General features: G+C 52.0%; 1 protein-coding gene across 1 annotated transcript; it reads left to right on the top strand.

Moving 5' to 3' along the window:
• Window positions 1–13612: 13612 nt before the first annotated feature.
• Window positions 13613–27539, top strand: EPX (eosinophil peroxidase; the record flags this gene model as incomplete). The annotated part of the gene is made up of 12 exons (XM_082860828.1): window positions 13613–13697; window positions 13805–13898; window positions 14156–14331; window positions 14476–14593; window positions 14684–14813; window positions 15675–15881; window positions 21002–21320; window positions 22813–22973; window positions 23329–23584; window positions 23998–24168; window positions 26534–26771; window positions 27338–27539. The coding sequence occupies exons 1-12, from the start codon at window positions 13622–13624 to the stop codon at window positions 27537–27539; spliced, it is 2148 nt and encodes a 715-aa protein (XP_082716954.1). The 5' UTR covers window positions 13613–13621.
• Window positions 27540–27767: the final 228 nt, after the last annotated feature.

Genomic DNA, 27767 nt, shown 5'->3' with positions numbered 1-27767 from the left:
GGAATAAACCTACCAAAGGAGACAAAAGACCTATATGCAGAAAATTATAAGACACTGATGAAAGAAATCAAAGATGATACAAATAGATGGAGAGATATACCATGTTCTTGGATTGGAAGAACGAACATTGTGAAAATGACTATACTACCCAAAGCAATCTACAGATTCAGTGCAACCCCTATCAAACTACCAATGGCATTTTTCACAAAACTAGAACAAAAAATTTCACAATTTGTATGGAAACACAAAAGACCTGAATAGCCAAAGCAATCTTGAGAAACAAAAACGGAGCTGGAGGAATCAGGCTCCCTGACTTCAGGCTATACTACAGTGCTACAGAAATCAAGACAGTATGGTACTGGCACAAAAACAGAAGTATAGATCAGTGGAACAGGATAGAAAGCCCAGAGATAAACCCACGCAATATGGTCACCTTATCTTTGATAAAGGAGGCAAGAATACACAGTGGAGAAAAGACAACCTCTTCAATAAGTGGTGCTTGGAAAACTGGCCAGCTACATGTAAAAGAATGAAATTAAAACACTCCCTAACACCATACACAAAAATAAACTCAAAATGGATTAAAGACCTATATGTAAGGCCAGACACCATCAAACTCTTAGAGGAAAACATAGGCAGAACACTCTATGACATAAATCACAGCAAGATCCTTTTTGACCCACCTCCTAGAGAAATGGAAATAAAAACAAAAATAAACAAATGGGACCTAATGAAACTTAAAAGCTTTTGCACAACAAAGGAAACCATAAAAAAGACAAAAAGACAACCCTCAGAATGGAAGAAAATATTTGAAAATGAAGCAACGGACAAAGGATTAATCGCCAAAACATACAACCAACTCATGTAAGTCAATATCAAAAACACAAACAACCCAATCCAAAAATAGGCAGAAGACCTAAATAGACATTTCTCCAAAGAAGACATACAGATTGCCAACAAACAAATGAAAGAATGCTCAACATCATTAATCATTAGAGAAATGCAAATCAAAACTACAATGAGATAACATCTCACACCAGTCAGAACGGCCATCATCAAAAAATCTAGAAACAATAAATGCTGGAGAGGGTGTGGAGAAAAGGGAGCCCTCTTGCACTGTTGGTGGGAATGTAAGTTGGTACAGCCACTATGGAGAACAGTATGGAGGTTCCTTAGAAAACTACAAATAGAACCAGCATATGACCCAGCAATCCCACTATGGGGCATATACCCTGAGAAAACCATAATTCAAAAAGAGTCATGTACCACAATGTTCATTGCGGCTCTATTTACAATAGCCAGGACAGGGAAGCAACCTAAGTGTCCATCGACAGATGAATGGATAAAGAAGATGTGACACATATATACAATGGAATATTACTCAGCCATGAAAATAAACGAAACTGAGTTATTTGTAGTGAGGTGGATGGACCTAGAGTCTGTCATACAGAGTGAAGTAAGTCAGAAAGAGAAAAACAAATATCATGTGCTAACACATATATATGGAATCTAAAAAAAAAAAATGGTCATGAAGAACCTAGGGGAAGATGGGAATAAAGACACAGACCTACTAGAGAATGGACTTGAGGACACAGGGAGGGGGAAGGGTAAGCTGAGACAAAGTGAGAGAGTGTCATGGACATATATACACTACCAAACGTAAAATAGCTAGTGGGAAGCAGCTGTATAGCACAGGGAGATTAGCTCGGTGCTTTGTGACCACCTAGAGGGGTGAGATAGGGAGGGTGGCAGGGAGGGAGACGTAAGAGGGAGGGGATATGGGGATATATGTATATGTAGAGCTGATTCACTTTGTTATGAAGCAGAAACTAACACACCATTGTAAAGCAATTATACTCCAATAAAGACGTTAAAAAAAAATTCAGGGCCATGTCTGCAAGACTCTGACTACTTACTGCTATCCCGCCCCCCATTTTCAGACTCAACACTTCTTGCAAACAGGAATGGGAATATCCACTCATTTCTTCATTCATTTCTTCATATTTGTAAATATTCCAGCATTCATTTGGGGCTTAATGCATTACTTATCCATAGAAAGTGCTCTATAATGGTTTGTTGATTATCTATCTCTATATATGCCCCCCATTCCCCTTCCTCTTTCCCTCTCTCCCTCCCGACATTGATTTCTGCCAGTTTAGTCTTCCTTACATCCATCTGGGAATTTCCCCCCCAATTCACTGGTGTGCCTTACTTGCTCTTTGCCTGGACCTCCATGCCACACACCCATCATTTCTCTCCTCCACTATCACACTGGGGCTTTGGGGTTAAGCAGAGTTGAAGAGAAGAAATAGGCTATGGTTAGAGTTGCAAGGGGCTGCAAACCCAACAAGTTTAAATAAAAAGAGGGTGTTTATTTTAAGGATATAAAGCTCTTCTTGAAATAAAGTGAAGTTGGGTATTACGGGAATAAGCAACTGTCAGGTCTGACACAGCAGCTAGTCCCTCCTTCTCCCCTCCTCCATTCATCAGTCCCTGCCTATGCAGTCGCCTTGTACATGGCTCACATGGGAGCCTCTGCCCCCAAACCTGACCTTTTCATGCTCCTTCAGCAGTCAGCTAGGTCAGTGTCTCTGGATTCAAATTCCAAAGTTCTATGAGAATAATCTCATTGGCTGAGGTTGGACCACATATCCCATGTGGCTGAGGGATGTGCAGGTCGTGTGACATAAGTGTGGCCATCCAAGCCCACCCCTTCAGCAGGGATTGTGGGTGAGGGTTGTCCCCAGAGAAGGAGCGTGTGGGTGGACAGACTCCCCCCAAACATGTCTGGCATGAAAGGAACAAGTAACACACCTCTTAATTGGCACTATCCAGGAAACTTGTCATTAGTTATGTCTAGACATTCATGTTTTTATTCATTCATTAAGTATTTATTTTGTCTACAATTTACTCCTTCTGTCCTACTTTGTTCTTTTTACCCCTAGGTTCTTGGAAAAGTTCCTGAATTTGTTTTGTCTGAACCAAAGAAAGAAAGGACAGGAGCCTGAGGAAGCAGGGCATTCTGAGAGGACGCAGGTGGCTGTGGCAGTGGCTGACCCAGGAGGAGCCATCAGCTGTTTCTGAGGGAGCTGGAATAGAGAGAGAGCTAAAAGCAGGAGAAGAGGCAGCTGGGGCACCCAAGGGCAATGATGCCTGCCTGGATCTTCACCTATGGCCGTGTCTCCTACACTGCATTGACACAGGGACATACCAAGGACAGGGCAGAGGGTGCCTGTGCAGGCCATAAGGGTTTTCTTTTTCTCTGTTGAGTTTTAAAACAACAGGAGGTGCTTTTATAATTGCTATGCTCACTAAATAATGTCAGTGCTAAAATACTCCTCCCTGCCAGGTGGGTTGCTCCCTACTCTTCATAAGCCTGGTACGTGTGTGTGTGTGTGAGAGAGAGACAGACAGACAGACAGGATTCTGAGAAAGTGGGAGAATTAGAATTAGAGAGGGAAGAGCAGAGGCCTTATGAGGGAGGAGTGTGAGCGGTTGAAAGAGGGGATCACGTGCTCCCTTAGATTCTGCACAGGTGTCAATAAAGCAGCAAGGCTGTGGGGTGGCCGCTGAGGTGAAGGCTTGGGGGAGGGAGGAGGGTAAGCTGCAGCCTGTCTTCCATGACAGAGAATGTGCCCCAGGAGTCCCTGTATAGCTCTCCCAAGAACCTGGACACGGGGCCATGGGCCTTGGGCTAACCCCGCAGTGCGAACAGACAGAGAAGCCACGATGGCCAGGAGGCCTGCCGCTTTGCACTGGGAACTCTCATGGGGAAAGGACATATTGTCTCCGCTTCTCATCCTCCCCACCTCAATACCAGACGGGAGGGGCTGGAAAGAGGAAGGAAGAAGTGTGAGGAGATACACAAGTAACAAATGGACAAATAAATAAATAAGATAATTTCATAGAATAAAAGCTATGAAGGAAATGCAGGGGGTAGTGTGACTGATAGGATGGGCAGCATTGTAAAATGTGGCTGGTGACGCAATCTCTGAGGAGGGGCTAATTCAGCAAAGACCTGGGCAATGAGAAGGAGACAGTCAGACGAAGATCCAGGTGACGGGCAAGCATTCCAGAAAGAAGGAACAGCACGTGCAGAGGTCCTGGAGGTTAGAATGAACTTTTTGCCCAGAGGAAAAAGAAAAGGGGACAGTGTAACTGGAGTGTTATGAACAAAAATGCTCTTGGTAGGAGGTGAGGTCTGAGGTGTTATGTTAGTTATCTACTACTGCCTGACAAGTCAACCTCAAACCTAACAGCTTAAAACAAAGCGATCATGTATCATCTGTCACAGGTTCTGTGGGCCAGGAATTCCGGCAGGGCATGGGGGAGACAGCTCATCCCTGCTTCCAGATGTCTGGAGCCTCAGCTGGAAGATTCAAAGGCCAGGGATGGAATCGTTTGCACTTTCACTCACTTACGTCTGGCTGTTGATGTTGGTGTCAACTGGATGCCTAGGTGAGGCTATTGACTAGTTTCTCCATGTGGCCTGGGGTTCCTCACAACATGGTAGTTTCCAAGGACAAGTGTCCTAAGAGAGAGAAGGAGGTGGGAGCTGAATTCTTTCTACATCTAGCCTCAGAAGTCCCATAGCATCACTTCTACCACATTCTATTAGACAGAAGTGAGCATTCAAGGGAGGGGAATTAGACTCCATCTTTTAGATGAGGAGACTCAAAGAATTTGTGGGCATACCTTTAAATTACCACCGATGTTGATAGGAACCAGATCATGAAAGCGTTTGAGTTTTATTCTAACTGCAGTGAAAGTCTTTGGAGGGTTTGGGTGTAGAAGGGAGTAGTGGCATGATATAACTTATAATTTAAAGAGGTCGTGTTGGCTGCTAGGCAGAGAATGGTTACAGAGGTCAAACCTGGTGGAGTGGGTTAAGAAGTCGACTTGGGTTCAACGTCAAGTTCTCGCACTGATCAGCTGTTACCTTGGGCAAGTCTCCTAACAGTGGAGGGCAGGAGTACGCTGTTACATTTATATGGATTTATGTAGAGGTTTTTCCTCCTTCAGACCTACAGGGGCGTGTTTGCTTCATGCCTCGCCTCTGTTAGATGCCTGCTTTTGTTCACCACCGTAGCCCTAGCACCCAGGGCAGGCCCTGGATTGTCAAGGCGCTCCATAAATGCTTGTTGAAAGCACAACCAAACAAATAATATTGTAAAGCCCCGCATTAGTCCTTGAAGACAGTATCCACCAACCCAATAAGCCTTTAGTAACTGGGAGAAGTATCGGGGGAGCACCTGACTCCGTCTCTTCTGGGATAATCCTGTACCCATTCTGGATGTGAGGCCTGATTCCATTCCGAACCATTATCACTGCCTAGATAGACACAAAGAGAGCCAAGACCTGCCCTTGCCCCAGAGCCCAGCACAAGTGGCAGACCCAGGACAGCCCACTCTGGCATCCAGTTGTGGTGCATTCATGGGACGACGTGCCTTCCAGGGACGAGGGGGAAGGAGCAGGGCAGAGCCTTATTCCCTCCCGTGAGCATCTCAGAAGACTGTATTGGGGGCATAGGACAGCAAGAGGGGCGAGAGAGAGGAACCCTCACCAGCCCCCCAGAAAGGGCTCTGGCTAGTGGACTTTCTGTCCTTGACACTGGACGCTGGCTCCAGCCACCTCCAGGGCTGCCAAGGGGCTGGGACCACAGACCCGCAGACGCATCACCTCACCAGTGAGAAGCTGAAGAGGCTGTGGCTGGCGGGACGGGGATAAAACCCTGCACGATCGATCAAGTCATTGTTTGCATTTTTGAACCTTCTAAATTGTAAGCGCCCCATGCAAGAGACTATTGCATTCAACAGGGTGTCTAAATTCCTACCGCTTTCAGGCATTCATTCCTTCTGGATGCATTGAGATGCCAGGAGGCAAAAATGGATGCGTGTGGGCTCTTTCTGGTGGAGAAACTGCGCAGCAGTCCCTCTCAGGCTCTGGGACCCCGCCCACCCCCTTGCTCCAGACTGGCTCCCATCCCCGTGCTGCAGCGGCCACCCTAGAGGTGGGGAGCTGAGGAGAGACAATCGGAGCAGCCAGGGCGGCCTGTCAGCCTCTCCTCCAGTCCCACCCGTGGGGCAACCTTCTCAGGCCTGAGGCACCTTCCAGCCTGTGTGTGGAGGCTTCTCTCATCAGGTCACACCTATGCCCTTGGGAGCCTGGGGGAGAAGGAAGCAGCTTGTAGAGTCAGACCCAGGTTGAAATCCCTTCCTGGCTCCAAGATGGTGACACCTTCTTTCCTCTGTACCCCAACAATAAAACTGAGGTCCCGGGCGGTAGCAGCTGCCTCGTAGGGGTGTTGTGAGCACTCAGATGAGTGCAGTAAAGCACAGAGCACAGGCTGGCAAGCAGCAAGGGCTATGGACCACCCCGAGCCAGCCGCAGTGCCCCCCGCCCCTGCTGGAACCCGCACCTCCCGGCCTGTTACCCTACAAGCAGCAGTGCCCGGCGGCTCATATGTCCCACTGAGTCCTCTCACTCATGACGTCGCTCAGGCAAAACACGGTCTGCCGGTTGTGCAAGCCCACGGTCCTCCTCCCCTAGCCCCGTGCCTGCCCCTGGGAGTCCCCAGTCTGATGGAGGAGGTGAGGTACAGCTCTCAGGTAAGGCCAAGGCAGGCGGGAGGGGAAAGGATGGCCCTCAGCTGCCCCCACCCCCAGCCTGGACCTGCACATCTCAAGTGCTCACCAGGGACCACCCCCGCCTCCTGAACATCCCTGCCCTTCGCTGATTTTGCCAGCTGGTCAGAGAGGTCAAGCAGCCGGGGTGGCGCTGGGCTCCCAGGCCAGCTGGCCAAAGCCCCGTGGTGTTTTTCCTGGCTTCCCAAAAAACAGAACACTCTGAGCTGCCTCCCTCTGGGAGCCCTCAGCTCCGGTGCATACCCATACACACAGGACTACACGTTCACACACCCTTGGCCTGCCCCGGCCTCTGGCCCGGGGTGCAGCCGCTGTCATTTGAGCCAAGCCCCTTAGTCTCCCTGCAGACCTCAGTGTTCTTGTTATGAGAACAGAGCCAAGCGCCCCATTCCCAGGCACCCCTGGGAACAGGAGCAGGCCCTGGGCCCCGCTCCACTGCAGCTGTCCCCACAGGGGCCGTTGGAGCCGAGCAGATAAAGAGATCCAATCAGGCCTGTGGCCAGCAGCTCCACCGTGGCTGGCAGACGGTTCTTGTGAAAGCAGTTGCAGAATCTTGAGGTTTCAAGATGGCCAGAGGAGGGCAGGAAGGAAGTTTCTTTGGTATTGGCAGCCGAAAGATGCCAGGGTTGGAAGGCTCCCTTGTGGTCCAGGGTCTGGGCGTCAGCCTGGTAGGGCCAGGCCTGCAACAGTATCCACTGACCCAGGGCTTGCCTGGCCCAGGGACAGCAACACCCCTGACCAGAGGCACAGGTCCTAATAGATGTACAGGCACAAATCCATCCCCTGACCCGAGAGCTGTGACAGGCGAGGCCGTAGATGTGTCCATTCCACACATATGTATTAAAGCCCTGCCAGGCGGTGGGTTAGATGCTGAGGCTACAGTGAGCAACAGAGCAGGTACGTATCTTCTCTGTGCGGCTCTCACAGACCTGCAGGGAGCTGGGGCTTAATAAAATTCAAGCACAGAAATACATGTATAATCACAGCTCTGCTAAGCTCTAGGAACGCAGCTGCAAGAGTAAGGAACAGGAAGACCTGGCCACCCGAGTCATGGCCAATGGGGCCGAGACAGTAAAGGCTCCGTGTGGATGGGGCCTGGAGGGTCAGCAGGAGGCACCAGGCACAAAGGAGGGGGGCCTTTTTGGTTGAGACCCATCGCACGTGGCGGGAGGCCTGTCTCAGGAGTCGAAGCCAGCGGGGTTAGAGGGCAGAGGAACAGAGAGAGGAGACGGAGCTCTGGAGAAAGGGGGTGGCTCACCCAGTCTGGCTCCTTAGGAGACGCTGCTTGGAGGGCCAAGATGAGTCCCAGAGGGGACGGCATGCTGGGACCAGTGTGCCAAGTCCCCCAGGGCCTCATACTCCCATGGTCACCGGGAGGGAGCTGGTGGAACACAGCTGAGGAGCTGGCTGGTCAGGGCCCCAGTCCCCAGGTGTTCCCAACCCTTCTTATGGCCCCCTTATTCTTAGTAGCCTCATCTCCTGTCACCCCAAATGGTCTTTTTTTTTTTTCCAAGTGGTCTTTTTGATGGGTCTCACTACAAAGCTTTTCCTCCTGTGGGGCCCCATCTTGGACTCTTATCTTGCCCATTTCTCTTTCAGAGGAAGAGCTCTCCCACAGCTCCCCAGCCGCTGAGGTCCAGCCAGGCCCCCGGCCTGTAAGGAGCCTGGTTCATCCCCAGCAGCGGGTTCTTGACTCTGCCTATAGAGGCAGGAGCTCACGCAGGCCTTGCAGGGAGCTGAGCTTCTCAGACACCCAACCCAGGGGGGCATCCCGCCCTGGCCTCCATGCTCAGTGGGCTGCCCGTTCTCACACCCTTCCTGCAGCTCCCACTTCAACCGCCTGCAGCTCCAGCTCCTGGCCTCTTGGCCTTGCACCGGGAATAGCCGTGGGGCCCACCTAGTGCCCACCCGAAGGCTCCGAGTCTCCACCATGGTGGCGCGCAACCCCCTGCCCCACTCCACCTACCTGGCCTATCGGGGTCAGGACCCTGGGAGCTCCAAACTCTCATCTGGGAAAGGAAGAGGAAATCGCATCTGGTGGGGGAAGGGACATGTCCTCCTTTGCGGGGTGAAAGAGGGCGCGTGGACTCATGGAGCTAAATCAGGACATGACACGGTTCACTCATGCTCCACAAACAGTTCTGAGCACTGGCCAGGCCCCGTGTGTTGGGTCCACAGGTGCAAACAAGATCGGGTCTGGGGTCCCCGTGGTCATTCCGGGAGGGGGACATGGTGACAGCATGCGTTCAGTACAGCCCATTTTGTGCTGACAGAGCATCAGCATAGGTTGCTCTGCAAACAGAACACAGACCATGTTGAGGGGTGAATGGGAAAGGGATGAGGGAAGGCTTCCTGGACGAAGTGGTGTCTCAGCTGGGCTGTGAAGATGAGTAGAGGTGAGTCAGGCAAAGGGAAAGTGTAGGAGGACCCAGAGGCGAGGGAGAACATGGTGCATTCAGAAAGCTTCTGGGAAGTCAAGGCTGGAGTGTGGTGGGCAGTGGGGAGGGGTGAGTGGAGGCTGGAGAGGTCCTATGGGGCCTGGGAGAGTGGAAGGATTGGGGGGTCCCTGGGCTGCTGCTGAAGGGACATTGTGTATAGGCCCTGCAGACCATGGCTGTGCACACTAGGATCCTGGAAGGGCCCGGGCTCATCCCCGGTTCAGCACATGAGCAGCCCCTCCCCCACCCCCAGGCACTCAGAGCCCGGTGCTCCCCCTCGACCCCCTCCCCAGGGACCCAAACTTGGGATGTGTGTGGAAGGATTTGAAAGCTTCCTGACTTGTCATTTAGTGAGGGCAAGAGGAAGGGGCAAAATGCCAGTACCAAGGCCAGGGCAGAGGACGAGCAGGAGATGGGGGGCATCGTCTATAGGGAATTTAAAAGTACCAACGGCACCGATGAAGTGTTGGACTGCTTCCTGTGCTCGTCACGTGTCAGCAATTCTGAACAATGTCAGTGATGAAACGCTTCTCCCCAAAGACATCTTTCGTTGGTCTAGATTCTAAACAATTGCTGCAATTACCGTTGCTTTAACAATTCTATGTGTAAGCTTCAAATGAATGCATTTTTATTGCTTATCCTTTTTTTTTTTTTTTCTGCTGTACGTGGGCCTCTCACTGTTGTGGCCTCTCCCGTTGCGGAGCGGCCATGGCTCACGGGCCCAGCCGTTCCACGGCATGTGGGATCTTCCCAGACCGGGGCACGAACCTGCGTCCTCTGCATCGGCAGGCGGACTCCCAACCACTGCGCCACCAGGGAAGCCCTATTGCTTATCCTTTAATATGTACTGTGTTCCACGTGGAAGTCAATTTGCAGAATTCCCAGTTATACGGTGGCTCCCTCAGTTACCTGCATTGGCTTCGAGGGTAAGTTCTAAGGGTTCAGAATCATCCGAGCTGGCTCTCGCTGTGCTTTGTGCCCCTCATCCCCTGTAGCATCACATATTCTTGCTTTTAAACGGTTGGCTTAACATAAACAGTGTTAACTACTGTGATTGCGAAGAATGAAGAGACAGAACTTGACTTTCTTCCATTCTGTCACTCTTCGTGACCATTTGGAATGAGAATTTGTGTTTAAGATTTAAAACAGTGAAACAGAGTGCAAATTGTGAAGTATAATATTTTTAAAGTGAAAATTTAAATTATTATGTGACTATTTTACTGAATTTGAATATCGTTAATGTTGAGATTTGTTCTTTAAAATTTTTTTATTTTAAAACTAAAAAAAACGCATCAAGAAAACAGAAACTGTAATGATACATTAAGTATTAAAACTACCAATATGTAGGTAGTTTTTTCCCTTTATTTAAACACATTCATGTCATTAAAAAGTATTAATCCACTACTCTTTTCCTTTTTATATTGTAGTATTTTATTTTTACTTCATTACTGGGATGATTATGTCCAAATTTAATAAGTGAGAATTTCCACACATTTCCTTTCTAGCCATTATTATTGCTTTTTTTCATTTAATGAGTGTTACTGAAAATAATTTTGTGGTGGAGAGGAGGAGGTATCAAAAACGAATCTGCTCCCATATCAGATACTCCAGGTCGCCACTGGGCAACACTTAGCCCCAAGGAAAATCTCTCCAGCGAGGTCCCAGTGGGCATTATGAAAAGCCCATGGGGGCTTCTGAGGGACCTGTGGCCCTTGCCCACACTCCACTCCTGTTGTCTCTGTGTGGTTGACCCTGACCACAGAAAAAAAGCAGATGACACAGCTGACCACTATGAGACCTGGCGAGGGCCACGCATGTCCAGGCCTGCCCCCCAGGGAAGGTCAAAGCGGGAGAGGGGGCGGATCCCCAAACTGGAGACCCCCAGGAGGGCTTCTCCCTCCATCACTGTCGCTCCACTCAGTTTCCAGTGGCCTGGCTTGGGCAGCCGGCACGCCCACTCCGACGGGAGGGTGCTCAGAGACCAGGATCTGAACGACCCTGACTTTGGAGGCCTCCCTTCCTTTCTTCCTGCCCTCCTTCTTCCCAGGCACCGGGGCCTGGATGCTCTGCAAAGCTCTTGCACTCACTGCCCCCCACCCTTCCACCTCATGGTAACTGCTGGAGTAGGCTCAGCAAAGGAAGCAGCAATAGGGCAGAACGACAAGGCTTGTCAGACAAACACCGTCCAGCACCTGCTGCATGCCTGGCCCTGGTAGCGTTTCACCTTTATTCCATAACAGCTCTGCAAGGTAAACAGAGAAAGGCCTTCTGTTAGACAGTGAGGAGGCAGGCTCTGAAGCTGAGCAGCTGAGCCAGGCGAATGATGGTGCTGGGATCTGGACCCAGGCCAGGTCTCTCTCACCTCTCTGTACTGCTCTCAACAAGCTCCTGGGTGCTAAGTGCTGTGGCTCCCAGAGGGAGCCTTCCTGCAGCATCAGCAGAAGCCTGGGAGCAGACAAGAGGGTCAAGGTGGTTGCAGAAGAGGGGCAGGGTCCCTTGCCTGGACACTGCCTGCCTGTCCAGCCCTGCAGCCCCGGGAACCCGCCTTCCATAGACTGGTTGTGCAGGGATTCTTGGCGGCTCCTTCCTTTCTGCTTTCCGCCATCACCACCTGGAGCGGTCAGCACGCCAAAACCCCCCAGAGATGGGCCAACACGGCAGGGATGGGCCTAGAGCCCAGGTTCTATCTCAAGCTTGTCCCAGGGACCATGGCAGCCCGCAGCTGCGGCAAAACCCGTGCACACCTCGCTACTGCTGAAGAATGAGAGTCCTCTCGGGGGGAGAGCAGAGCTCAGTCTGAGTCCTCTCCGGGGCGGACCCTGGAAGGAGAGCGACCTCCGTTCCATACGCCCTGCCCCAGCTTCCAATCTCCTGGGCGCCTCTGGGATCCTGAGGGCAGGGGAGGCGAGCACATTTGGGGAGCACTCCACATCTTTTGCAATCTCTCTCCTTCCTGAGGGTCACTGTCCCACTCTCACAGGCCTGGAAGCTGAGGTCCAGGGAGCGGTGCGGTCTACCCCGGTCACATGGCGGGTCAGCAGCAAGGAACTCGGTGGGCGTGCTGCAACTGCAAGGTGACGGTCCGTCCTGACCCTGTGCAGGAGAGGGGCCCCCGCTGAAGACAAGGAGATAAGATCAGCTGGCCCAGGCCCTCAACTGGGGCTTGTGAAAGGGGTTGCTGAAGGGGCTGTTTCGAGAGCAACCGGCGGGCCAGTGCTGTTGCTGTGGGAAGAGGCTGCGGAGGGCCCGGCGGCTGCGTTAGGCGGGGCGGGGCTCGGAGGGCAGGAGGCGGGGACACCCAGCAGGCACAGCGACTGCTCCGAGGAAGGGATGGACACGTCCACCCGAAGAAGGGGCGAGCGCAGGCAGGCTGGAGGGTGCAGCGAGGGTGACTCTGGGGCTGAGCGCTGTCCGGGCAGACCAGGATGGGGTCGGAGCAAAGGATGAGCTTGGCTCATCCAGTGGCAGAAACCAGGAGGAAAGGCCAAGGGGTGTGAAGGCCTGGGCGCTGGAGGGAGCGCCGACTGGGGCGTTCTACCCTTCAGATGCAGAAATGGAGGCCCAGCCAAGGTGGTGCAGGCCGAGTGGGCTCCAAACCCAGGTGGGTCGGAGCCCACCGCCTCCCCTAAGGAAGCCACTGCTGACCAAGCCCATAGAAAGTCAGAATTTACACCGAGCGTGTGGTGCAAACCTGCTACTGACGCGCACTGAGGAAGCGCGCAGAGAAGCGCTAAGCTCCAGGCAGGTCCTCAGCTTGCACGGAAGCCTGCTGCCATCACTCCGCGGGGTGCTTCCCGGTGACTTCGCACTGTGTCCCCCAGATGGCGCATGAGGCAGCACCTTAATTTTCACTGCTAGGCCCTGCTTCCGCCATCACCTCACCTTCCCCTGCATCTTGGAGAGAGCTGGAGCAAGGCGGAGGGACCGAGTCATTGACCCCACATCGTTCATCCCCTCAATCAACTTACTGAGCACCTACCGAACACTAGGCCTTGTGCTGGGGGCTGGGGAGATAGGACAGTAAGACAGACCGGCTTCTGCCCTGTTGGAGGAGAGGGGCCTTTCCTATTATTTAGCCCAAGTCCCATTTTAGGAATGTGGAGACTGAGGCTCAGAGAGGGGAAGTGACTTGCCCAAGACCATACACATAGTTAGGGGCAGGACCAGGCACAGCGCTCTTCTGAGGCACACCCAGCAAATATTCACTGAGCGACACCTGTGTTCTAGGCACTGCTCTGGGCCCTGGGAGAAATATATCAGTGAACTCGATAACAAAGAGGCTGGGGATGGAGTGAGCAGATGAAAGAACATCTCCATGTTGGTGAGGGGTAAAGTGGGGTGTTTCAGTGTCACAACTGCCCCCCAAACGAGAGGGAAGTCCCAGAGCTCCACCTAAAGAGGCTGGGCTTCTGAGGCCCAGAGCTCCCCTCCTTCCCCCAGGACAGGCTATAAAAGTCCCTTCCCAGCTACTTCCACAGAAGAGCAGGAGGTGAGAGGTGTGCTCGCTTACCCCCCTGTGGCTGGGGTCTCGCTGCAGAGATGAAGTTGCTCCTGGCCCTGGTTGGGCTCCTAGACACCCTCACCCTGGCCCGGCTCTCTGAGGGCACCACCCCAGGTAATAGCCCCTTGGACAGCCAGGGAGGAGGGCAATGGAGGGGGAAGCACTTGGGTCTGAGGGACCTGTGGCTGCCCTGGACCCTAAGCCTCCTTCCCTCTGAACAGCCTCCCCTAGGGTAGTGGAGACCTCAGTGCTCCAGAGCTGCATAACAGAGGCCAAGCTGCTAGTGGATGCCGCCTACAATCAGACTGAGAGGAGGTGGGCCCGGGCCTGGGTCTGGGGACTGCATGGGCCTGGAAGGGTTGACGATGGGGGATGGATGGACTCCAGCCAAGGTCATCTCACCCATCACCTGCCCCTGGGCACCTTGGGACAGTGCCATGTCGGTAGAGAGTCTCTCTTCTATCCATCCTTCTGTCTGTTTACACCGTACTGACTGTCCACTGCCCAGGCTAGGGCTCTGCTGGGTGTGTCTGCTTCCTCTCTCCAGCCCTCCCTTCTCCTCTTCTGGGCAGCATCAAGCAGCGGCTTCACAGTGGCTTGGCCAGCCCCATGGACCTCCTGTCCTACTTCAAACAACAAGCAGCGGCCACCAGGAGAGTCGTTCAGGCTGCCGATTATATGCATGTGGCCTTGGGACTGCTGGAAGAGAAGTTACAACTCCAGGGGCCCGGATCCTTCAATGTCACTGGTACTGCAGAGTGGAAGGAAGCCAGGAGGGGGTTGCAGGGTGCACGCCTCGGGGTGTTGGGAGGGGAGAGGGGAAGGGGATGGGAGGTACAGAACAGACCAGCTCTAGAAGAAGCTAGAACCCTGCCCACTGTCCCACCCGCAGATGTGCTAACGAAATCCCAAATGCGGCTGCTGTCCCAGGCCAGTGGCTGTGCACCCCGGGATGAAGCCGAGAAGTGCAGTAACAAGTACCGAACCATCACTGGGAGATGCAACAACAAGTGGGTGCTGGGGCAGCACCTCACCTGGTGGGGCCCAGTTCCCTCCTCTCCTCCCCAACCCTGCTAACCCCAGCCCACCCACCACTGCAGGAGGAGACCACAGCTGGGGGCCTCCAACCAGCCCCTGGCGCGCTGGCTGCCAGCCGAGTATGAAGACAGGCTGTCGCTCCCCTTCGGCTGGACCCCCGACAAGAAGCGCAATGGCTTCCTCCTCCCCCTTGTGAGTCAGGGCTGAGGGGCTGGAGGACGTTCCATCTCTTCTAAACGTGGGGAGTAAAAGCACAGCCCAGAGTCGGACAGGGCTCGAACCAGGCTGTCCCACAGGCTGGCTGATGACTCTGGGCAAGGACTCCAGCTGAATCAGTTTCCTCAGCTGTAAAACGGCCGTAAAACCCACTTAATATTGCTGTTGTGACTATTAAATAAAGTCCTTGATATAAACACCCATGTAGGATGTGATATATTAATGCTAGCCATTACAATATTGTTTTTTTCTGAAAGAATTCATGTCAAAGTACCTTGCTAAATATAAGAAGCAATACATCTTAATGTAGTTCTATCTATTGACCTAAACTATTTCACATTTAACAATTTATCAATCTTCTATTCATATGCCAAAATAACAATCTGTCATCTACCCATCTATCAACATCTATTTATCAATTTTTCTTCCATTGATCTTTCCATCTATCCAGTTCTCTATTTATTATCCATCGCCTAGCAACCAATCCTTGCATCTATCAATCAGTTCTACCATCTAATTATCCATTAGTCTATAAATTGATCTATCAGTTTCATCTATTTATCTCTCTGGAGAAGCTGGTGGGGTCTGAGCCAGCCAACCTGGCCCGTCCCCTTCCTGGAATTACTCCTGGAGTCCTCAGGAGCTGGGCTGGAGAGCATCCTTGTAGGAATGACAGCCAGATAGGAAGTGGGACAAAGCAGGAGAGGGGAGGGGAGGGCAGGGGAGGAGGAGGGACTGTGTTAACTCCAGCAGGGGCAACCTGCCACCCCCTGAGTCCTGGGTTGGCTCTGACACCCTGCAGAGTCAGCGCCCCACGCTGATCTATCTCCCCACCAGGTCCGAGCCGTCTCCAACCAGATCGTGCGCTTCCCCAGCGAGAGGCTAACCACCGACGGGGACCGGTCCCTCATGTTCATGCAGTGGGGCCAGTTCATTGACCACGACTTGGACTTCGTCCCTGAGTCCCCAGCCAGAGTGGCCTTCACTGTGGGCGTCGACTGTGAGAGGACCTGTGACCAGCTGCCCCCCTGCTTCCCCATCAAGGTACTCAACCCTGACTCCCAGGCTCCTGATGTGGCCTCCACCTCTGGCAGAGAGCTGGGGCTGGGCATCTGGTACCTAGTGCACCTGCCTTAAGGAGCTGCCTGTGACTCTGGAGTATCAGACAGAGACAAGATGCACAGTCCGGCACAGATGCCTGGTTCTGTGTGTGTTTGGGGCGGGGGCGGGGGGCAACCTGCCAGGAAGTCCCGGAGCTGGCCTCACAGAAGGGGAAGAAGTTGAGACTAGCCTTGACCCCTGGGTCCCTTTCCAACAGGGGAAGCCTTTAGGGTCTCTTAGCTCTTGCCCTTCTCTCCCTCCTGGGGTGGTCTGAGGGCCCTGCAGTTCTCACCATTTCCTGGGATCGGGCTGTGAGCACGGTGCTATCCTTCAGCTGAGAGGCAAGGATGGTGAGGGACACTAGGGAAGAAAAGACGGGCTCCAGGGAGCACAGCCTCTTCTGGGGACAGAGGGGACCCTCTGTGCGCGCACACACACACACACACACACACACATTCACTCGCCCCTACTGGGTAGGGCAGTGTTCTCGCGACATGACATGTGAGGGCCGCTGGCTGGTTCCTTCCTCAAGCTCCTCTGGGGAACTGTCCCTTATCTTCCTATTATACCTTTAGCTCTTGACTTTTTTTTATTTATTTAATTTTTAACATCTTTATTGGCGTATAATTGCTTTACAATGGTGTATTAGCTTCTGCTGTATAACAAAGTGAATCAGCTATACGTATACATATATCCCCATATCTCCTCCCTCTTGCATCTCCCTCCCACCCTCCCTATCCCACCCCTCTAGGCAGTCACAAAGCACCGAGCTGATCTCCCTGTGCTATGCAGCTGCTTCCCACTAGCTATCTATTTTACATTTGGTAGTGTATATATGTCCATGCCATTCTGTCACTTCATCCCAGCTTATCCTTCCCCCTCCCTGTGTCCTCAAGTTCATTCTCTACATCTGCTTCTTTATTCCTGCCCTGCTGTTAGGTTCCTCAGAGCCTTTTTTTTTTTTTTTTAGATTCCATATATATGTGTTAGCACACGGTATTTGTTTTTCTCTTTCTGACTTACTTCACTCTGTATGACAGACTCTAGGTCCATCCACCTCACTACAAATAACTCAATTTCGTTTCTTTTTATGGCTGAGTAATATTCCATTGTATATATGTGTCACATCTTCTTTATCCATTCATCTGTTGATGGACACTTAGGTTGCTTCCATGTCCAGGCTATTGTAAATAGAGCTGCAATGAACATTGTGGCGCACCATTGTGGTACATGACTCCTTTTGAATTATGGCTTTCTCAGGGTATATGCCCCGTAGTGGGATTGTTGGGTTATATGGTAGTACTGTTTTTAGTTTTTAAGGAACCTCCATACCATTCTCCATAGTGGCTGTATCAATTTACATTCCCACCAACAGTGCAAGAGGGCTCCCTTTTCTCCACACCCTCTCCAGCATTTATTGTTTCTAGATTTTTTTTGATGATGGCCATTTTGACTATTTCTTTACCCATATTAGGGAAGTTTTCAACTACAATCTCTTCAAATACTTTCTCAGTCCCTTTTTTTCCCTCTTCTTCTTCTGGGACCCCCATAATTTGAATGTTGGCGTGTTTAATGTTGTCCCAGAGGTCTCTGAGATTATCCTCAGTTCTTTTCATTCTTTTTTCTTTATTCTGCTCTGTGGTAGTTATTTCCACTATCTTATCTTCCAGGTCACTTATCCGTTCTTCTCCCTCAGTTATTCTGCTATTGATCCCTTCTAGAGAATTTTTAATTTCATTTATCGTGTTGTTCATCATTGTTTGGTTGCGCTTTAGTTCTTCTAGATCCTTGTTAAATGTTTCTTGTATTTTCTCCATTCTATTTCCAAGATTTTGCATCATCTTTACTATCATTACTCTGAATTCTTTTTCAGGTAGACTGCCTATTTCCTCTTCATTTGTTAGGTCTGGTGGGTTTTATCTTGCTCCTTCATGTGCTGTGTGTTTTTCTGTCTTCTCATTTTGCTTAACTTACAGTGTTTGGGGCCTTCTTTTTTCAGGCTGTGGGTTTGTAGTTCCCGTTGTTTATGGTGTCTGTCCCCAGTGGCTAAGGTTGGTTCAGTGGGTTGTGTAGGCTTCCTGATGGAGGGGACTAGTGCCTGTGTTCTGATAAATGAGGCTGGATCTTGTCTTTCTGGTGGGCAGGACCACATCCAGTGGTGAGTTTTGGAGTGTCTGTGACCTTATTAAGATTTTAGGCAGCCTCTCTGCTAATGGGTGGGGTTGTGTTCCTGTCTTGCTAGTTGTTTGGCATAGGGTGTCCAGCACTGTAGCTTGCCTGTCGTTGAGTGGAGCTGGGTCTTAGCGTTGAGATGAGATCTCTGGGAGAGGTTTCGCTGTTTGATATTATGTGGGGCTGGGAGGTCTCTGGTGGACCAGTGTCCTGAACTCGGCTCTCCCACCTCAGAGGCACAGGCCTGACACCCGGCCAGAGCACCAAGACCCTGTCAGCCACACGGCTCAGAGCTAAAGGGAGAAAAAAAGAAAGAAAGAAAGAGAGAGAGAAAGAAAATAAAGTTATTAAAATAAAAAATTTATTAAAAATTAAAAAGATTCTTAAGCAATAGAAAAAAAGAAAGAAAGAAGAGAACAACAAACCAAAAAACCAAATCCACCAATGATAACAAGCGCTTAAAACTATAGTAAAAATAACAACAGGGCTTCCCTGGTGGCGCAGTGGTTGAGAGTCCGCCTGCCGATGCAGGGGACGCGGGTTCGTGCCCCGGTCCGGGAGGATCCCACATGCCGCGGAGCGGCTGGGCCCGTGAGCCATGGCCGCTGAGCCTGCACGTCCGGAGCCTGTGCTCCGCAACGGGAGAGGCCACAACAGTGAGAGGCCCGCGTACCGCAAAACAACAACAGCAACAACAAAAACAGACAGAACCCTAGGACAAATGGTAAAAGCAAAGCTATACAGACAAACTCACACAAAGAAACATGCACATACACACTCACAAATAGAGAAAAAGGAAAAAAATATATCTAAAAAAATGGAAGAGAGCAACTAAATCAATAAACAAATCTACCAATGATAATAAACTCTAAATACTAAAGTAAGATAAACATAAAACCAGAAATAAATTAGATGCAAATAGCAGACCCCAGGTCTACAGTTGTTCCCAAAGCCCACCTCCTCAATTTGGGGTGATTCGTTGTCTATTCAGGTGTTCCACAGATGCAGGTGCATCAAGTTGATTGTGGAGGTTTAATCCGCTGCTCCCGAGGCTGCGGGAGAAATTTCCCTTTCTCTTCTTTGGTCGAACAGCTCCCGAGGTTCAGGTTTGGATTTGGCCCCGCCTCTGCGTGTACGTCGCCTGAGGGCATCTGTTCCCGCTCAGACAGGACGGGGTTAAAGGAGCCGCTGATTCGGGGGCTCTGGCTCACTCAGGACAGGGGGAGGGAGGGGCACGAAGTGTGGGGCGAGCCTGCGGCGGCAGAGGCCAATGTGACGTTGCACCAGCCTGAGGCGCGCCACCCGTTCTCCCGGGGAAGTTGTCCCTGGATCCTGGGACCCTGGCAGTGGCGGGCTGCACAGGCTCCCAGAAGAGTAGGTGTGGATAGTGACCTGTGCTCGCACACAGGCTGTTTGGTGGCGGCAGCAGCAGCCTTAGCGTCTCATGCCCGTTTCTGGGGTCCTCGCCGATAGCCACGGCTCGCGCCCTTCTCTGGAGCTCCTTTAAGCAGCGCTCTTAATCCCCTCTCCTCGCGCACCAGGAAACAGAGGCAAGAAAAAGTCTCTTGCCTCTTCGGCAGGTCCAGACTTTTTCCTGGACTCCCTCCCGGCTAGCCGTGGTGCACTAGCCCCCTGCAGGCTGTGTTCACGCCGCCAACCCCAGTCCTCTCCCGGCTCTCCGACCGAAGCCCGAGCCTCAGCTCCCAGCCCCGCCCGCCCCGGCGGGTGAGCCGACAAGTCTCTCGGGCTGGTGAGTGCTGGTCAGCACCGATCCTCTGTGCGGGAATCTCTCCGCTTTGCCCCCCGCACCCCTTGGCTGCGCTCTCCTCTGTGGCTCCGAAGCTTTCCCCCTCTGCCACCCGCAGTCTCCGCCCTCAAAGGGGCTTCCTAGTGTGTGGAAACCTTTCCTCCTTCACGGCTCCCTCCCACTGGTGCGGGTCCCATCCCTATTCTTTTGTCTGTTTTTTCTTTTGCCCTACCCAGGTACGTGGGGAGTTTCTTGCCTTTTGGGAGGTCTGAGGTCTTCTGCTAGCGTTCAGTAGGTGTTCTATAGGAGTTGTTCCACACGTAGATGTATTTCTGATGTATTTGTGGGAAGGTGATCTCCATGTCTTACTCCTCCACCATCTTGAAGGTCTCCCTAGCTCTTGACTTTTAAGCCAAGCATAGCAAATGCCACCTCAATTTAGAGTTACATTACTCGATGTGCAGGTCTGTTTTCATGGAATTGCCAGCTTCCTGCAACCTGTCCTGGGCTTCCTTGACCTTCACCGTCTCCGAGGCACCCGGCACAGAAAGGGGCTTAGGAAATGTCTGTTGAATTGAATGGAATGAAAGGAGCACAAGCCTCATGTCAGGAGAACTAGGTTCTAATCCCTCCTCTCCCGCTAACGAGTTGTCACTTCCCCTCTCTGAGCCTCTGTTTCCCCACCTATAAAATGAGGATCTAAGGCCTCGTCCTTTTTTTTTTTTTTTTTTTTTTGCGGTACGCGGGCCTCTCACTGTTGTGGCCTCTCCCGTTGCGGAGCACAGGCTCCGGACGCGCAGGCTCAGCGGCCATGGCTCATGGGCCCAGCCGCTCCGTGGCATGTGGGATCCTCCCGGACCGGGGCACAGAACCCGTGTCCCCTGCATCGGCAGGCGGACTCTCAACCACTGCGCCACCAGGGAAGCCCCAGGCCTCGTCCATTTCTAACCTTTCATGCCTCTATGACACAACGTGCTAAGGGTGCTCTGATGACCTGGTGAGCAGCGTGAGTCTGGATGAGTCAAGGAGGGCTTCCTGGAAAAAGGGAGTTTTGAGCAAGGTTTTGAAGCAGGTGGGGGATGACCAGGAGGAGTGAGCTTGCTCGGGAGGGGCCCCAGCGTCACTGGCTCCTCTTCCACCTCAGATCCCGCCCAATGACCCCCGCATCATGAACCAGCGTGACTGCATCCCCTTCTTCCGCTCGGCACCCTCGTGCCCCCAAAACAAGAACAAAGTCCGCAACCAGATCAACGCGCTCACCTCCTTCCTGGACGCCAGCATGGTGTACGGCAGCGAGGACCCCTTGGCCATGAGGCTGCGCAACCTGACCAACCAGCTGGGGCTGCTGGCCGTCAACACCCGCTTCCATGACAACGGCCGGGCCCTGCTGCCCTTTGACAACCTGCACGAAGACCCGTGCCTGCTCACCAACCGCACCGCGAACATCCCCTGCTTCCTGGCAGGTCAGACTGGGGGGACGGAAGGACGAAACAGCCAGTCCCTGGGCTCCGGGTTGGGAAAGCCTCGTGGGACTCGATGGGGGTGCATGGCTTCAGACCTCAATATTAGGCACACAGATCTGTGCATAGTCATCCCAGAATCAGTAAGTTGGAAGGAGTCCCTTTGTGAACCCGGTGTGTGGCCGGAGATCGCCACTTGACTCTCTTCGGTGATAAGGGGCTCACCCCCTCTGCTGTTCATCTGGTGCGGTGCTGACTGCAGACAGCCCCTCCCCCCCCATTTTGATCCAATGCCCATCTGTTGCTCTTCATCATGCTTCTAGAACCTCGGAGAAAAAGCTCTATCTTTCACACAGTAATAGCCTCTTTAATAACCTGAAAGTAGCTTTCACTTTCGCCTACCTTTTTTTTCTCCTCTGGGCTAAATTCCCTTAGAATCTTCAGTTTCCCCCCTGCTCTTGCTAGACACTGTCACCTGGTACCTCCTTCTGGAGGCATAATCTGAACTCTCCTGGGGGTCTTTGTCCCTGCCCCCCTTGCTGGTTATCATAATGATGGTCATCGCTTCTGGTTACTTACTATATTTAAATGTGCCGTCTCTAATCCTTACAGCAGCCCTGAAAGGACAGCATTAGGAGCACCCTCGTTTTGCAGATGAGACACTCATCAGGGAAGATAACTAATGTGCTCCGGAGCAGAGTGTCAGATGGCGGAGTCCACAGTGAGGACTCAAGTCAGTGTAGTGGCCAGGTCTGGGCTCTTTCCACTCTGCTCCACCACTTCCTTTGCAGGGAGTCAGCTCCAGCCCCTTTGCTAAGGATCGTATGTTTCTTTGCTCCTGGCAAGAGCGGCATGCGCCTTCACCAGAGGTTTACTTAAGAGTAGATTGAATAAGACCACATTACAAGGGCTTAGTTCAAAGCCAGCAAATGACTGTGTGAAAGGCCACCTTCAGGAACGTACTTCCCTTCCCGGCCTCTAGGAGAAGGTCTGGCTACGGGAACAGGCTCTGCCCAACCTTCCTTCTTTCTCCTTCCATGGGGCTCCCTGGGGAGAGCAGCATGACACCAAGCCCAAGCTGGGGAGAGGTCCAGCCCCCGGGAGAGAACGTGCAGAAGGATACAACCCACAGGACAGGTTCCTAGAGTCACCCAGGACCCTCCACCAGCTGTGGGTCTGGTAATCCTGCAGAGCAGAGTCATTAGGCAAAAGGGTTCCTGCCCAAGACCAGCAGCTGCCCTGTGCCGCCTCGCGCAAACTCATTCCCGTAACTTAGGGGCCCGAGACTCCACTGTCCTCCCACTCCTGGCCCATTGTGTTTGTCAGCGGAGCCTCACAGCACAGCTGAGGAGATGGAGGTCCAGTGAGGGCCAGGAATTTGGCCCAGGTCACAAAATCCCACCACCTCTTTCTAGTCCCCAGAGCTCTGTCTGCCTTAGCAGAAAGACATTGCTCTGGGAAGGACTATGGTGACTCTGAACTTGGGGTTTTCAAGGTGACAGCCGGTCAACTGAAACCCCGAAACTGGCAGCCATGCACACCCTCTTTATGCGAGAGCACAACCGGCTGGCAACTGAGCTGAGAAACCTGAATCCTCGGTGGACCAGTGACAAGCTGTACCAGGAGGCTCGGAAGATCGTGGGGGCCATGGTCCAGGTAGGGGGCCCTGGGTCTCAGCATCCCTTAGAAGGCAATCTGGCGTGAGAAGCCATCCTGGGGGATGTGCCTCAAGTCAGCTAGGTCTGGGTGATTGAGAGTGTTCCTGAGATCTGACCTGTATCCCCAGTACTGCCGCTAGCTCTCTCTGTGGCCCCGTTCATGTCACCCAGCCTCTCTGGGCCTCAGTATCTCCGTCAGACAATGGGAGATTAACATCGCCACATTTGGCATACTGCCCATAAGGAATCAATATGTCTGGGCAGTGCTTCGAAAAGCAAAAGGTCTGTGCAAAGGCGGGGCAGTGGGGTGGGTGGCCACTAAGGCAACGTTCCTCCTCCATCTTTTCTTCCAGATCATCACCTACCGGGACTTTCTGCCCTTGGTTCTGGGCAAGGCCAGGGCCAGGAAAACCCTGGGGTCCTACCAGGGGTACTGCCCCAAGGTAGACCCCCGCGTGGCCAACGTCTTCACGCTGGCCTTCCGCTTCGGCCACACCATGATCCAGCCCTTCATGTTCCGCCTGGACAGCCAGTACCAGGCCTCAGCACCCGACTCGCGGGTCCCACTCAGCTCCGCCTTCTTCGCCAGCTGGCGAATCGTGCACGAAGGTGACCAGGTTTTCCAGAGGCAGACAGGGCGAGGGGGTGGGGCCCAGCTTAGTGCCGGAGGCCAGGCTACTGCTAAGCATCTCCCCAAGTGAGTGAAAACAAGGCAGGCGCCACCAAGACCCTCAGTCACGGGCCTCCCGTCCCCTCCGGGATTAGAGGATTTCTAAAAGGGGAGGAGACTGGTGGTTGTGGTCCTGAAAGGAGCTTGCCTTCTCGGAGAAGTGGGGGTGATTGCTTTTCTTGCCGGCTCCAGCTCCCTTCACGTCCACCCAGGCCACCGTTTCTGGATACAAACATTATAGAATGTAAGTGACTGGCTTGTCCAGCTCTGAGCTAGCTTGGCATCATGTGATGACCCTCGGGGCTTCCAAAAGGCTGGTCTAATCTGTGTTGCTCATATTCCCCGCCACCAGGTGGCATCGACCCCATCCTCCGAGGCCTCATGGCCACCCCTGCCAAGCTGAACTGTCAAAATTCCATGTTAGTGGATGAGCTCCGAGACCGGCTGTTTCAGCAAGTGAGAAGGATCGGGCTGGACCTGGCAGCTCTCAACATGCAACGCAGCCGGGACCATGGCCTCCCAGGTGAGGGGGCTGCCCGCCCCTTCCCAGGCTTCCCCAGAGCAGGGTTGCTGGTGATGGTTGGTTGGGGGGAGGGTTCAGAGAAGACCCTTGGCGCCTCCTTTCTGACTGGGACTGTCTACAGGATGCGCTGAGGCTGATGCCACAAAGCATCCCTGAGGCCTCCTTGTTGCTATTCTGCCACATCTTCTCCATCCTCCATAGGGTCTCTAGCTTTAGGGTCACAACAGGACCAGGACTTGGACGCAGGAGCTGAACAAAGGAGATCAGGACTTTCCACGTAGAGAAAAACAGTGGCTTTAAAAAGCAGGGAAGGGCTTCCCTGGTGGCGCAGTGGTTGAGAGTCCGCCTGCCGATGCAGGGGACACGGGTTTGTGCCCCGGTCCGGGAAGATCCCACGTGCCGCGGAGCGGCTGGGCCCGTGAGCCATGGCCGCTGAGCCTGTGCGTCGGAGCCTGTGCTCCGCAACGGGAGAGGCCACAGGAGTGAGAGGCCCACGTACCGCAAAAAAAAAAAAAAAGGCAGGGAAGAGCTGCTCCATGCCCCACCACCCTGGCAAGATCCAGGGAGGCAGTTCCAGGGATATAGAAACTGGCTCTTGGCTCTAATTGGGCAAAGAGCCTGAGAGGCAGGGAACAGGTGGAGTAAAAGTAACGGCCTTGGTTGTTTGGTGAGGCCACAGAAAGACTTCATCTCAGGAAATAAGAAAAATTAGGCACTTTGCTAGGATCTTTAATGGATAGTAACTCTTTTAGTCCTCCCAATGACCTTGAAAAGCAGCTGTGACAGACATTTTTATAAATGAGAAAATAAACTCAGAGACATCTAGTAATTGGCCCAAGCCCACATAACTAGGAAGTAGTAAAATTCGAATCAGTTTCAAAATTTCTCCTTCCATCCCCCTGTTCAATCCACGATGTTAGGGGAAGGCTTTGGCCACGGCCTCACTCATCTCTCCCTCTCCCCATCTCCTACTTCCCTGTCTAAACACAACCCGAAGCCCCATCTGCCTCTGCTAATTTTTGGCCGTGAATAATAAAGGGTGGGCAGTTTCTACTGCACCTAACACAGCCCCTGGCTAGCACACAGCAGGCGCTCAAGAACCTGAGTTTCTTTCCTTCCCTACGCTTGGGTGCTCCTGACAGCTAGTGTTGTGGGCGCCCCCTGCTGGAGGTCTGACATTGCTAGCTGCCCAAGCTGCCACACAGTGAGTTTCTGTACCCTCTAAACTGTCCCAGAAATAGTGTACTGATCGCAGCTCTTGCAGTCTCCTCCAGTCCCTTCCCAAATTTGGAATTGGAAGGCCTGGTCTGAACTCCACTTAATGGTGGGGTGACCTTGGAAAAGTCACAGTTGCTCAAGCTCAGCGAATATCCATTGATAACACTGGAATTACAAAGTACCTCACAAAAATGTGAGGATCCTGAGAGAGAGCCGCACAGCAGTGCTCAGTAATGGTGAAACATTATGTGGTTTTCCTTTGTTCAGCTTGGGGGCTGGGGTTTGGGAGTTGTAGTTCAATGGACAACGTTGGGCTGGTGTTTCTTTGAGTCACGGCAAAGCTATCTTCCTCCTATCTTAATGGTCCCCATCATATCATGTGACTTGTCATGGTGTGGGATCCTGATGGCTGAGAAATCAGTATGGTCTTTGTTAGTTTCTGAGTAGGTGAAAAAAAAATTTTAATTTTAGTTAAAATTTTTAAATTATATTGAGATATAATTAACATATCACAAAATTTACCAATGTAAAGCATATAATTCAATGATTTTAGTATACTTAGAGTTGTGCATCGTATCTAATATCAGAACATTTTCATTACTCACAAAAGAAACCTAGTAATAATAGTCACTCCCCACCCCCACTCCAGCCCCTGACCATTACCAATCTTCTCTCTCTACATATTTGCCTATTCTAGACCTTTCATATAAATGGAATCATATAGCATGTGGTCCTCTTCTGAGTAGATAAATTTTATCCATGTTCTTCATTTCTTGGTTCATTCACTCATTTATTCATTCGGGCATTCTACAAATCTGAGAGTCTTTCCTGTTCTAGATAATGTCTTACTTGTGCCTGATTAATGCCATGATAGTATCATTGTGATTGTGAGTGTTGGGTTACGACAGCTTCTTACATTAGGACACACTCCTCAGCGTGTGCGCAAAGCATGGTTGTCTGCTCGCACTGCAAATTAAGAGGGCAGTGGTTTGGTCTTTGGAAGGTTCAAGGCCTCTTCTGCCAGCAGGGGTTTTCTTCTGCCCAATATTGCCTGACCACAGAGCTCCCCCGGGAGAAATTGCGGCGAGCAGAAGCTAATGAGAATCCGCAGGGGTAAGACCGAACTGCTCCTGTCCTCTCCCCACAGGGTACAATGCTTGGAGGCGCTTCTGCCGGCTCTCCCAGCCCCGGAATCTGGCACAGCTCAGCCAGGTTCTGAAAAACCAGGGTTTGGCAAGGAAGTTCCTGGATCTCTATGGAACACCTGACAACATTGACATCTGGATCGGGGCCATCGCAGAGCCTCTTTTGCCAGGGGCCCGAGTGGGGCCTCTCCTGGCTTGTCTTTTTGAGAACCAGTTCAGAAGAGCCCGAAGTGGAGACAGGTAAGTGCCCCTACCCTAAAGGGACCAGCCCCAGAGGCAGGGCAGAAAAGCACTAGAATTTCAAGACTCAGCAATGAGAGAAAGTACTCTTTTTAGCTTCATCTCTTCCAAGTACACAGGATCTGAGACCAGGAGCTCCTCCCCGGAGAGCTTGGTAAGAGGCAGAGAGAGCACTTGCCTGAGTTGGAGGCACCTTTAACTCAGGAGAGAGACTTCTCAGCCTCACTGTTCCAGGCTTAAGGATCCCAGAAACCATGGGCACAAAAGCTAAATCTGGTTTCCCTCCAATAAGCTTGTGGTTTAAGACTTGACTTCTTATTTGGATTTGGCATTTACCTGGGTTCAAGTCCAGTCCTGGCTACTTAAATTACTGTGCAATTAATACTGGGCAATTTACTAGACTGCTGAACTTGTTTCTTCCTTTATAAAATGGGGATCATACCTATTTTGCAGGGATTTTGGAGAATTGAATGAAATAATGTATATAAAGTACCTCACACACAGCAGGTCCTCATTCCTGTTCATCCCTGCCAAACTTCACCCACATCTCTCCGCTGTCTTGGTAGGTTCTGGTGGCAGAAATGGGGTGTTTTCACCAAGAGACAGCGCAGGGCCCTGAGGCACATTTCCTTGTCTCGAATTGTGTGTGACAACACTGGTATCACCACCGTTCCGAGGGACATCTTCAGGGCCAACACCGACCCCCGGGGCTTTGTGCCCTGCACCCGTATCCCCAGCCTGAATCTGTCAGCCTGGAGAGGCAGATGAGGCTTCTGCAGGTAAGGGGGACCTCCTCCAACAGCCCTGGGCTGGGTCAGGCCCTCACATCCTTCCCTGGACAGGACAGCTGAGTCCTCTCAGGCCCCTAAGCAGAAACAACAGAACTTGTCTCTAGCAACAGATCACGCTTGCACAGTGGCTTCCCAGTGTGCTAGCCTCTGGGTTGATAGGTAACCCCAGGGCCCAGGACTTTGAGGGGCAATTAGGAAGTATCCA

The sequence above is a fragment of the Leucopleurus acutus genome (genome assembly GCF_964270905.1).
Source record: "Leucopleurus acutus genome assembly, chromosome: 19".
NCBI classification, from domain to species: domain Eukaryota; kingdom Metazoa; phylum Chordata; class Mammalia; order Artiodactyla; family Delphinidae; genus Leucopleurus; species Leucopleurus acutus.
This window is presented reverse-complemented; position numbering and strand designations above follow the sequence as displayed.